General features: G+C 40.7%; 1 protein-coding gene across 1 annotated transcript; it reads left to right on the top strand.

The window, feature by feature from the left end:
- The first annotated feature begins 8091 nt into the window (after positions 1–8091).
- On the top strand, positions 8092–12157 carry LOC147640086 (putative UDP-glucuronate:xylan alpha-glucuronosyltransferase 3). The gene is made up of 4 exons (XM_086776906.1): positions 8092–8366; positions 8817–9023; positions 9321–9934; positions 10733–12157. Exons 1-4 carry the CDS (start codon positions 8332–8334, stop codon positions 11773–11775), a joined length of 1899 nt encoding a protein of 632 aa, XP_086633032.1. The 5' UTR covers positions 8092–8331; the 3' UTR covers positions 11776–12157.
- Positions 12158–12414: the final 257 nt, after the last annotated feature.

The following is a 12414-nucleotide window of genomic DNA, read 5'->3' as shown; positions in this document are numbered from 1 at the left end:
GGTTGCTTCTTCTGAGAATGACGCAATATTGTATCCAATTGAGTACTTGGAGCAGTTTGATATTGGGTGGTGGTTACCCTCCTCATCTTTTGATTCTAAATATTAATGCTCTTATCATGCTGCTCCGTAGTTTGAATCCATGACAGGGACTTTGTAATGGTACAGATTGATATGCAAGCAATTTCACTCAAAGGTGATAGAAGGAGAAATCATTACAAGTTAATATATGCCCAAAAGATAGAGAACAAGCTATTGATATAGCAGCTTACAAACGCTAGAGATACATTCTGTCTATGAGGTACAAAGTCCATATTAACATAGAAGTATGCTCTACTATTACAGCTGTAAAGTATTTGTATAAGTATGTATGCAAAGGACATAATAAAGCTACTATAGAGTTGCAAGACACACACGCGGTTATTGATAAGGTTAGTCAATATTTGGATGCACGGTAGGTGTTTACGTCAGAGGTATGCTAGCGTATATACCAATATGAAGCGTGATATACAAAGGTTGCATGTCCATCTCCCGATGCATAGTAATGTGATATTCAATGATCAGGATGATTTGCGTGATGTGATTAGTTATGACAGAAACCAACGAACATCTTTGACGAATGGTTCAAAGCCAATCCATTTTATACGGATGCAAATAGCCCGCTATATGTTGATTTCCCTTGCAAGTGGGTGTGGAATTCAGCTCTTCGATTATGAACTAAAAGGAAAAGGGAGAATCGATCGGATGTATGTATAATGTTAGTCCGAGTACACGTAGGCAATATTATTTATGCATGTGCAAAGGTTGTAAATCTTCAGAGGATTTACGAACAGTGAATGGACATTGGTATCCCTGTTTTAAGGCTGCATGTGAAGCCAGAGGAATGCTAGAGAGCGATGAACAGTGGTATATGTGTTTCCAAAAAGCTGCATTTCAGAAAACAACATTCTAACTACGTCAATTGTTTGTCATTATAATAGTTTTTTGTGAGAATATATCCCATGGACACCTTTGAAATAAATTCTCCACAAAACATTCAGATGATTTTTTCCATTCCTTGCAGCAGAGAGGGTGTGCATATGTTGGTGTTTATCATTCTATAGCAAAGAATCAAGCTCTCTTGCAAATGCAAGGCCTCTTACAACAACAGTACGGAAAGCGGCTGCATGATTTTGAAGGGTTGCCAGTTCCTAATAGATAAAGTGTTGCTAGTGTTAACAATGGTTTGCTGATGGAAGAGATTATGTTTGATTCTGTTCAATAGGTTGACTTGTCCGTTTCCATGGAAAGGAGTCTAAATAGTTGTTAATCAAAAGCATTTGATACTATCGTTCAGGTTGTTTATTTGAACTAAGATGGTGTTTTTTTCCTTGATGGACCAGGTGGATCAAGCAAAACCTATCTTTATAATGCCTTGCTGTCAACGATTATGTGGAGAGAATCAAGTTGCATTGGCATGTGCATCGTCTGGAATAGTTCCATATTGTTACTTTCAAATGGTCGTACAACGCACTCACGTTTTAAAATTCCATTGCTGCACAATGTTTCTAGCACATGTGGTATCAAAGCTAACAGCCCATTAGTGAACGTGTCGAAGCTTGCAAGGTTAATCATTTTTTAGGATAAGGCTCCAATGATGCATCGGTACGCATATGAAGCACTGGACAGGACATTGAAAGACATTGTTTAGAGTGATACAATGTTTGGTGGGAAAGTTATGCTCCTTGGTGGTAACTTCAAGCAAAGTTCTCCTATTCACTCCAAACAGTGTTTTTCCCTGTTGTTCAGAATCCAGAGAAAGAGAAACGATGAGATTTTGAACCATTAGAAAATGAAAATCTTATCTCATTTTGGAGCAAGGTCACAAGCAGAGTGATTCGAGAGAGAAGGCCTATTCGAATGCAGCTAATACCAATGTTACATTGTCCATAGGACGCCACCACGGCCACCAAGATGAGGGAGGAGAGGAGGGCTCTTGTTCACCACACTTGTCTATCATGTGCCTCCGACCAGATTTTGAACTGCAAGATATATCATTGAATATCCGAGCGTATTTTATTACCTCATCCAAATCCTTAGGGTCCTTAGGCTCAATGTTACATTGCCCATAGCAAGCCACCATAGCCACCAAGATGAGGGAGGAGAGGAGGGATCTTGTTCACTACCCAGCCTTAGAGGGGTGTAGATAAGCATCCACACTGTCGAGCTTATGTAGTGACTAGCCTGCCCACACTTGCCCGGTTGCCCACAGTCCTCCAACCTTGGCACCTCACCCCTGAATCCTGGACACCCTCATTTATTTTTGGTGGATTTAGATGTGTAATCCACCGTAAATCACTATATTTGACCTTGTTATATTGGCATCTTCCCTTGCCGACCGCTGCTGACTAATTTGACCCACATTAACTCGGTCAAAGTGCTAACCAAGATAACATTGTTTTCTTGTTCAAATGATAATTTTCTAGTCTTAATTATATTCCAGATCTAATGCGCTATCAAAGTGCTTTCAAATAACATAAAAAAATGCAAAAAACAGCAAATAAAACAAGACTAACGAAAGTTTTAATGGTTTTTTCATGGAGATAATTACACACATAACATAAATCCCAAAAAACCAATAGCATTTTACTTTTCAAATGAATTTCTTTATCGTACTTGCAATTGCCATGTATGGTACTACCTCCTTCAAGATTCACAACACAAAAGTAAAATCATTTAAATTTACACATGGATTCAAAAAAATTTGGTTGCTTTTCTCACACATTTGAAGCTAATATGACACCAATGGACTAAAATAAAGTGTAACTAACACAAATATGAAAATTGTACTTTCCGTAGGAATAACACTAGATTGGTTTAGCCTTGTTAATGCAAGGGTCATTAGGGTACTTAATCATTAGATGAAAAGTTTAATCTCATGGTGGCAAAAGCTACTTAAGCTACTCAAATGGCACTCCCATACCATTGTCATTGTTTCATGGTTCTCTCCTTCCATTGGGTATGGAGTACTGCATTTGGGAGAAGATATGTGGCACCTCCTACTTGCACTACTTTGCTTGCCTATTCTTGAGACATAGATCTAAGAAGGAGTAGAGAATAAGAAGAAGAAAATAAGGTAGTAGAGAAGGAAAAGAAAAGAACTCTCACATAAGGTTGCAAGCCATGTTCACTGTCTCTCAACTCATATACACTACCACATTAGCAAGAGATTGAGAGTTGCAAGCACACAAGCTAAAAAGAGAAGAGAGTAGACTAAAGTTTGCATAGTAGGGAATTTCCTTACAACATGAGCGAAATTGGCTTACATATTGCACAGGCCCTTTCACACTAGGCTGCCCAAGAGTAAGTGACCCAAGGGCACCTAAACAACTAAAGCGCTATATATATTCCACTATTTGCTCATGAATTTAGTAAGTGAAGCAAACCATTTATTGCAAGAATTCATGTAAAATCATTACATAAAGGCTTGTTCTTTTTGTACGTAATAGGTTGAAAGGCTAAACATTTGGAATGAAAACCAAGTTCATGAATAAGTTAACACTATGGCTCAATAATAAAGTTATCCCATAGTAATATTAGTGATATCTTGGAATCGTAGTTTAAACAGAATTTAATGTAGAAAAAAAGTATTTGATTTAGGTATGATTGAGGGTCAGTTTTTGGACGGAGAAGCTTCAAAAAGTGAAAATTGTTACAAAATATATTTAACTTTTAAGTAAAGCCACAAGATGATGTGGCATGGTGGGGACCCACCTGCTAATAGATAAAAGACAAAAGCCATGCGAGTAGTTATTAAGAGGGGGAATCCCCTACTAACATGTCCCCCCCATCATGGTAGCGGGCCCCTATCATGTCCCCACCTCTGAGTAGATAAAAGATAAAAGATATGCAAGCAGTTAAGAGGGGGTAACCCCTAACATGTCCCCATTATGGTAGGGGGGAACCCCTACCATAATGGGAGGCCCTATCATGTCTCCACCAAAGTAGGGGGAGCCCCTACCATGTACCCACCATGGTGGGGGGAGCCTCTGTGCCTCAAAATGGGCCCATGATTATTCTCTAATTTTGCTTTTTCAAAGAAACTAACGACTCCCTCATCTTGCCCATTTTGATTCCAAAACTACCTAATGAAAAACAACACTAAAGGGAAACATTTTTGCTGAGTAATTTTTTACTTTATTGTAGGAAAAACTTAAAGAACCCCTCATAGTGAAATAAACTTATAACATCCTCTTTCTATAGTTTGTTCGTTATCACCACCTATAGATATATACAAAATTTGTAGTCTTATGTATATACCCTAGAATAGGGTTTGACAACCCCATCCATATGGTGGTTGTGAATCAAGTATCATTTACATAGAAGTTTTAGGATATTATTATGGAAAAACCCTTATGCGATATTATTATGGCAAACCCTTATGCGATATTATTATGCCAAACCCCTTATGTGATATGCTATTTATAGAAAAAATTTTGGAATTTCACCTAAGAAGAGATGTGACCTAATAAAAAAACCCTTTCTTGTTACATTTTTAAAAAAATATAGTCTTTTATGGATTCTAAAAACTTATCCAAGTATGTATACTTCTAAAAGGCTGATATATATATTTCTAAAAACATGTAAAGTATGCTTTTTTAAAAATATTCTAATCATACATGTCATATGAGGTTTCCTTAAGTAACACCCTTGGGCAAAAATTAAAAACTAGTCCATGCATAATTTTATGAGCTATTAATTAGCTTTACACATGATTGTTGGCAAAAACTTTATGGATGCATGGTCTTCTTGATAAATTGTATTTTTTTAATTAATCTTAGATGGGATCACTTATCTTGCATTTGCTATTTCCACACTATTCCCACAAAAGAATCTATTGAATTCCATCATAATTGCTTTTTACTATCGAATACATGCAAAGTCCCATGAGAGGGGTGCATGGAGTAGATTTTTGTTATCGTTGATTTCCATAATCATTGATCTTATATTATTGATTTCATGGTGATTTTCTAAGGAATCACCTTGTATAATTATACAAGGTTGGTAGTTGGAATGTGACTTATAGGTTATAGACATGTGTTTTTTGGGCTCTTCACGTAATGTGTGAGAGATTTGAACATTCTAACTTCATGTGATGTCACCTTCATATAACAACACTTGCCCTCTTAACTAAATGTATTCAATAGCTTATATTTTTCAAGGTGTTATGGAGTGTGCCTAGCTTGGGGGGGGGGGGGGGGGGTACTATGGTTAACATCACCATGGAGTGGGTAGTTGATTGGTGAAAATGGGGTCCATCTAATTAGGTCACAAGTAGATACTAAGGTGGTGAAGGTGGGGGGATGGGAAGAAAGACAAGGAAATGAGGAGATCATGACAAACTAAAAATTGCATCAACCATGCACATCCTTATTGGTACATGCTCATAATAGATGACCAAATGTGACAACGAAAGATGTTGCCAAAAGGTATCATAAACTTGTTTATCTCTTAGCTCTCTCACTACTCTTATATCTTTTAGGCCATGGTGGTTAGCAACTCATTGCAAGCCCCAAAAAATTGCACTTTTTTTTTGGGGTTTGAAGTCTTTGTTTGTGGAGATTTGTTGAGAAGTTCCCCTTGGAAAAGTTTATAGAGTGAAGAAGTTTGTACATTCTTTCATGGGATTTTGTTTTATGCATAATGTAAGTATTAAATTCATTTCAAAAGGCAATAATGTATACCCAAAGTTGTAGTGGGGTACAACTATCAAATTGAGGCAATAAGTGAAGTCATATCATCTCATATCATACAGTAATAGGTAGTTTGGTCTACAACTTTTTCAAGGAAAAATAAACTATTATGAGACTATTATACATTGTCCTTTTTGGGGGTGATATTTTGACACACCTTGAATGGGTATTGCGAGATGTAAAGTCAATGGAGTGGTTGTGTGTGCTTAAACTAGCCCAAAAATAAAATTTCCATTTTTTTTTGGGGGGGGGTTGTGCTAGCTACCCACTGGCCATGGCCTCTAGAGGAATTCGCATTATGCACATCTAGTATGGGTTACATGCTACCTAGTAGGTTGTAGGACCTTCTTGAGAGTGATCGTCTTGTATGTATATTCATTTTGTTGCACATAATGCAATGCTCTATAGGATGTTTATACTCATTGGTGAGCTGTAAACAAGTGGCAATTTACATTTGGTCCAAATTAGATAGTGATATAAACACACACAAATCCAAAAAAGGGGCAATTTATTACTACACCAGGACCTACAACTTGTTCAAAAAACTTGTAAAGGTGTCTAGAATGGTAAGGTCCTATATTAGGGTAAGAGGAGCATTAAGAGAATGCCCTCCAAAGCACTTTCACTGTTCTCCTCAATAGAAGCAAAGGGAAACACCAACATTAAATGTCAAAAATTAGAATCAAGGTAAGGTGGTTTTCATCATAGATTGGACAAAAATCTCATCCTTCTGTGTCCTTCTAAAGTCTCCTCATTGTTCTTTTACACGACCACTTAAAAATTAAAAACTTTTCAAATGCAAAAGAATACTAATACTAAACTCAAAAAGTTTGTTGTGAAATTGCAAGCTTAATTGTCCAAAATGTTATGAAAGTGGTTGTAAAAAATCATTTAGGGCTAACAAAGGGGGGCTTTTGGTTATGGTATTCTTATACATGCCCCCCTAAAGTACTTATGTATACTACCAACATTGAGCAAACTTAAAAATTAAGCTCCTTTTAGTTTCTTAAGAATCTATTAGGCATGTTATCGTGTTAGTTTAGTTGTTCATTATTTTGGGGTTCCTAAAAGCACCATTACATTGTCACATGTTTTCTAGTGTCGCCACCTACTTTGTTTGCGTGTAAAGAGAGTGAATGAGTCCAAGTTGTGTGACATTTTTTCTAGCTATCCACTTTGACTCCCATGACTTGGCTATGTAACTAGTTTTGAGGAGATTCTAAGGCTAGTTACATAAAACCCATGTGAATTGGATGGCTTGGGTGCCCAATACCTTTCCATCTTTGATGACAAATATCCTAAAAAAGCCCTTGCACGCATCAAGTAGTGTTGTGTATCAATAAAGAAGACATTTGGAGTGTGGAAAATGACCAAAAGGGGGGTTTCACAATGGTCAACATTAAGGCATGCTTCACATGGCCTTGGTTTGGATAAAGAAGTTGCAAATGGGTGGCCTATAGAGGGTGTGGTGTGACCTTGGACAATCACCCCCATTCTAGCATATCTCCCCTTGACCATCAGAAGAGTGAGGGCATGGGTGAGGGATCTATCTATCTACCATAAGCTTTGGGGGATATTGATCCTTGTGGAATCATGGATGGCCACCTCTATATGAAATTGTCCCTGCTTGATGGATGTCTAGTAGGCAATAAGAATCACCAAACAAGAAGAAAGGGTGTCTTAGTGCTTGAGGGGTGTCTACTAGGCTAATATAAGACCAAAATTTTGTTTCACATTAATTAATTAGTTGGTAGAAGGGCTCCAACGTTTGAGGTGAAAGTTGATTAATTTGTTTTGACAAGGACTCTGACCTTGGGGTGAAAGGCAATGAAATTTTCCAAAATTTTTGTGAAGGTTATTTTTTCTACGCGTGGCATATCGTGGAGAGCCTGCCTTTTTTTTCCTGCTCTGTCTCCCTCTCGCCTATTGTATCTCCCGCGCACTCTCTCTCTCTCTCTAGTGCCCGAGAGAGCACGCTCTCCCGCTTGCTGAGAGGCCTTCTGTGCTGTCTACCCCGATTGTCTCTGAACTCGCGCCCAGCCTCCATTGTCTTGCTCGTCTCGTTTCGCTCTTGCCCGACTCCACCGTCTCCCTCATCTCGTGCCCAGCAAAGGTTAGTGAACAAATGTATTAAAATTCAAACTTTAGTTTGAACCTTAATACATTAATTAATTAGTGGGGCTTGTAAGCACACATATTAAGTAATACATTAATTAATAGCGGAATGTTTCTTTGTGTTTGGGAGCTTTAATAGCCTGACGTATAAAGCTCACCATATATTATATCGGTCTAGCCGATATAACCGATATAATATATGGTGAGCTTAACCGATATAATATACATTAGGCTATTAAAGCTCACCGAACACAAAGAAACATTGAAAAGAGGGGGGGTGCCTTAGCTCTATATGTCAAAACTTCTCAGATTTGAAGCCCACGTTTTGCATTGAATTCTAATTGAAGCAACCAATGAGACACTCTTTCCATTCTCCTCTGCACGCCGGTGCCTGCATCAATATTTATCCGCTTCTTTAAAGAAGTCTCCATGCTTGCATATGGGACGTCTATCTAAACGAGTCTAGTCCCTCCTCGTGCCTTCAGGCATGGGCGAGCGCCGCTATCGCCTGCCTGGAACAATGTATGCAGTCACCCTGCCCCATTTTGATCTGAAAATGAGCATTCTAATCTCATATAATCTCTAATTTGAGGCTGTTAACCTAATTATCGCTCCATATTGCTAGTATCTCCCTCTAATCTGAGCTTAATGAGCATTCTAATCTCATATAATCTCTAATTTGAGCCTTTTAACCTAATTATCGCTCCATATCGCTGGTTTAAAGCTAGTATCTCCCTCTAATCTGAGCTTAATTTAACACTATTTGCTCTAAAATTTGCAACTTTTTCGATCTAAGTTTGCGAAATTTGTAATGGGTTTTGGTGTAGTTTATCCTTAAATCTATAACCCAAAATGCATTGAGGCCCATCATCTTTGGTGTAGTTTATCCTTAAATCTATAACCCAAAATGCATTGAGGCCCATTATCTTTGTCGCGCTCACAGAAAAATTCGAATCTGTGGAACTTCTGCAGAGAGGACGAGGGCTCGCGGAAGGTTCCCAAAGATACACCAAAAAAGAAGCTCGAACATTTCTTGTACGGCGGGAAAGAGAGGAATTTGAATTGCAAGTTTTTCACCCTGAAGCTGACCTTCCTTTCACTTTTCTTGGCCGGCGCATACCTTACTTTTGTGTTCTCGCCCATCTCCTACCACGAACTCAGGAGGAGCTTCAAATCAAGGTAATTAATTTCTTCTAATCAACTTCTTGTCTGCAAGTTTAGAGGGTGATCGAATCACTAATTAGACACACAGTCTAGAGGAGGATTAGATCACTAAAAGAATCGTTTAGAGCACTAAAAAGACAGCTTAGAGGAGGACTAGAGGAGATTAGATCAATGAAAAGGCTGTTTAGAGGACTAGAAAGGCAGTTATATTGCATTTAAGAAGACATTTCAAGATTAGAGGAGATAGACAGTTAAGGGAGGATTATAGTTCTAAAAAGAAGGATTAGAGCACTAAAAATGGAAATTTCGCAGTTTTACAGAGAGTGCCCATTCAAAAGAGAGGTACAACACAAAAATTCCGATAAATTGGTCGGAAATCGCATCTTTGCTGGGCTCTTTGAAGGTTAACAATGTGGAGGAATTGAAGACGGGGCTTGTTAATTTCAACAAACATGAAGAAATCCAAGAATGGGAAGAGTGTGCAGGCCAGAAGAAGTCTGTTGTATTGCCTTTTGAGCATGTGCATGAAGGTGTGCAATGGGCGGATTTATACCCGGAGTGGATAGATGAAGAAGAGGAGCGCGAGGTGCCCAAATGCCCTTATGTCCCCATGCCCCATGTGAGACATGGCATGAGCCTGGACTTGGTGGTTGTGAAGGTCCCCTGCCACCAACCTGCCTCTTGCTCCCGTGATGTTGCCCGCCTCCAAGTTGAACTCGCGGCCGCGTACGTGGCGTCCTCTACTCAAGCCTCCCATGTCCTGCTTCTCGACTCATGCCAACCCCTGCCCAGACTCTTCACATGTGGTGATATCGTTGCGACAGGGCACAATGCATGGCTCTTCAAGGTGGATCTTGCAAAGCTTAGAAAAAAGCTAGCCCTGCCGGTAGGGTCCTGCGAGCTCACTGTGCCCCTGGAGAGCAAGTGTAAGTACACTTTGGCATTCACCCGTATGCGTGTGCGTGTGCATGTGCATGTGCATGTGTAAGTTGGCATTCACCCGTGTGCATGATGTGCATGTGCACACATGTAAGCAATGAAAAGTAAAACGGCTCTACATGAAAAGAATGGCCCCAATGCAGGTAGTGGGTGCCCGGTTAGTGCGCAGGCCATATGTGAGCTTGGAATGGCCGTTGTGCACTAAGCATGGCCGAAAATGGGTGGGTTGGTTAGGTTCGGAATGGGGATATGTGTAGGCTTCACTGTAGGGGTTTGGACTCTCCAGGTGGATTACCTTTCCAGGGGATGCTTATGGACTATCTGGGCATGTACCTGTGAGAGAATCAGAAGAACTAATGGGAAGCCCGAATAAGAGCAATAGTTACACAACCGCACCTTCCGGGGCTGTCAGTGGGGCCCACCAGGTCACCTGTCTCAGCGATGGATGGGCACTCTTGCCTGTCCAAATCCTCGCTCCCGTCGTAGCATGGATGGGGAAGCATGCAGGATAGATTTCAGTCGCCTACATTTGTCTTATTGATACACTGGCATTTTTTAAAGTGATCTCACCCTTACGTGTGTGAATAAGACAAAGTGAGCCTTTTGAAATGCATTTTTTAAAGTGATCTCACCCTTACGTGCGTGAATAAGACAAAGTGAGCCCACTGAAATGTATCCTATGATTGGGGAAGCTTGTGCAGTACTGTATGTATGATGCATGAACTTCCTTTAGAAGCTTCTTTTGGCTACTGTGCTTTTTCTTATGCTTGTTAATCTTTTTGCAGCTCATCGTAGCATCAACAAGCAAACTGTTAGCCGGGAGGCATATGCCACCATCTTGCACTCTGCACAGTTTTATGTATGTGGTGCCATAACTGTTGCACATAGCATCCGCCTCACTGGCTCCACCCGAGACCTAGTCATCCTTGTGGATGAGAACATCCATCCCGAGCATCGCAAGGGGCTCGAAGCGGCAGGATGGCAGGTGATAGGGATCCAGAGGATACGAAACCCAAAGGCTGAACCAGAGGCATACAATGAGTGGAACTACAGCAAGTTCAGGCTATGGCAGCTCACTATGTATGACAAGATCATCTTCGTAGATGCAGATCTGCTAGTGATAAGAAACATCGATTTCCTCTTTGAGCTTCCGGAGATGTCAGCAAGTGAAAACAATGCCACGCTCTTCAACTCAGGCGTGATGATCATAGAGCCATCCAACTGCACATTCCAGCTTCTCATGGATCGGATCAATGAGATCGTATCGTACAATGGCGGTGATCAGGGCTACTTGAATGAGATTTTTACATGGTGGCATAGGATACCCAAGAGGATGAACTATCTGAAACACTTCGGGTCGAATGACACAGAGGAGTTCGAGACCAAGACAAGGCTGTTTGGGGCGGAGCCGCCTGAGCTTTATGTGCTGCACTACCTGGGTCTGAAGCCATGGCTCTGCTTTCGCGACTACGACTGCAATTGGAATGTGGTGGACCGGTTGAGTTTTGCCAGTGATGTAGCCCATGCCATGTGGTGGAAGATGCATGACACGATGCCGCATGATCTGCAGCAGTTTTGCCTGCTGCGCACGAAGCAGAAGGCCTCCCTTGAGTGGTACAGAATGCAGGCGCAGAATGCATCTCTCCCGACTGAGCACTGGAAGAGGAATATCACCGATCCTCGGTTAAACATCTGCAATGAGAGCTTTTGCTACTGGGAGAGCATGCTTTGGCATTGGGGTGATCCGAACTATGACGGCAAGAAAGGGTCATCACCCTCACCATTATCATCAAAGAACACGACAGCTCCCCTTCAGTCTCCCTCCTGATAGCCCTCCTCACTGCCCTCTGTGAGTGCAGGGATGATCCCATCCTATTTATTGTCAGCACAAAATGCAGGTATGAGATTGATTAAAAGGGAAATATGATGGCTTGTATCAGGGATATGGTCTGCATCTTTCTGGGATAGGGCTGGCCGCCCCTAGGTACTATATATAGATTAATTATTCATCATCGATTTGTTTTGTTTTGTTCATTCTTGAGTTCATTGCGCTTAAGTTGCTCTTATAAGCAAGACATCCTCCGTCGAGAGTTTGTCTAAATCATAGTAAAGCTTCTTACCTGGAGCACACAGGTGGACGAATAACTATCAATTTGTAATCTTTGTAATCAAACCTTGCAAGCTGTAATATAGTTTCCTCTCCACTTCTTTCTGTGCTTTGTATTGTAAAGATTCTACTTCTGCTATTGTGTTTTCTTAGATGGTATTAGAGCCTTGGTTCATGGTCCCTGGCCACTTCCCTATATGCTTGATTGGAGGGGGGTGTTGAAGGTGCAAATCTCGCATTGGTAGTGGGAATTGCAAGATGGGTGTCACGTAGGTTGTAACGCCTCTGACCGATGCGGCAGATCGGATGGCCAGACGGGGCTTTAGCGTCAACGCCTTGGCCAGAGCGCCGAGGACGTGG

Source organism: Cibotium barometz, chromosome 3 (genome assembly GCF_041138505.1).
Source record: "Cibotium barometz isolate CiBa-2024 chromosome 3, ASM4113850v1, whole genome shotgun sequence".
NCBI classification, from domain to species: domain Eukaryota; kingdom Viridiplantae; phylum Streptophyta; class Polypodiopsida; order Cyatheales; family Cibotiaceae; genus Cibotium; species Cibotium barometz.
This window is presented reverse-complemented; position numbering and strand designations above follow the sequence as displayed.

Bases quoted from the DNA above. Each gene is read 5' to 3' on its own strand.
- LOC147640086 (XM_086776906.1), top strand. From the start codon at position 8,332: ATGGGCGAGCGCCGCTATCGCCTGCCTGGAACAAT. The intron at 8,367-8,816 runs GTATGCAGTCAC...GAACTTCTGCAG, and splicing joins TATCGCCTGCCTGGAACAAT to AGAGGACGAGGGCTCGCGGA. The intron at 9,935-10,732 runs GTAAGTACACTT...ATCTTTTTGCAG, and splicing joins TGTGCCCCTGGAGAGCAAGT to CTCATCGTAGCATCAACAAG.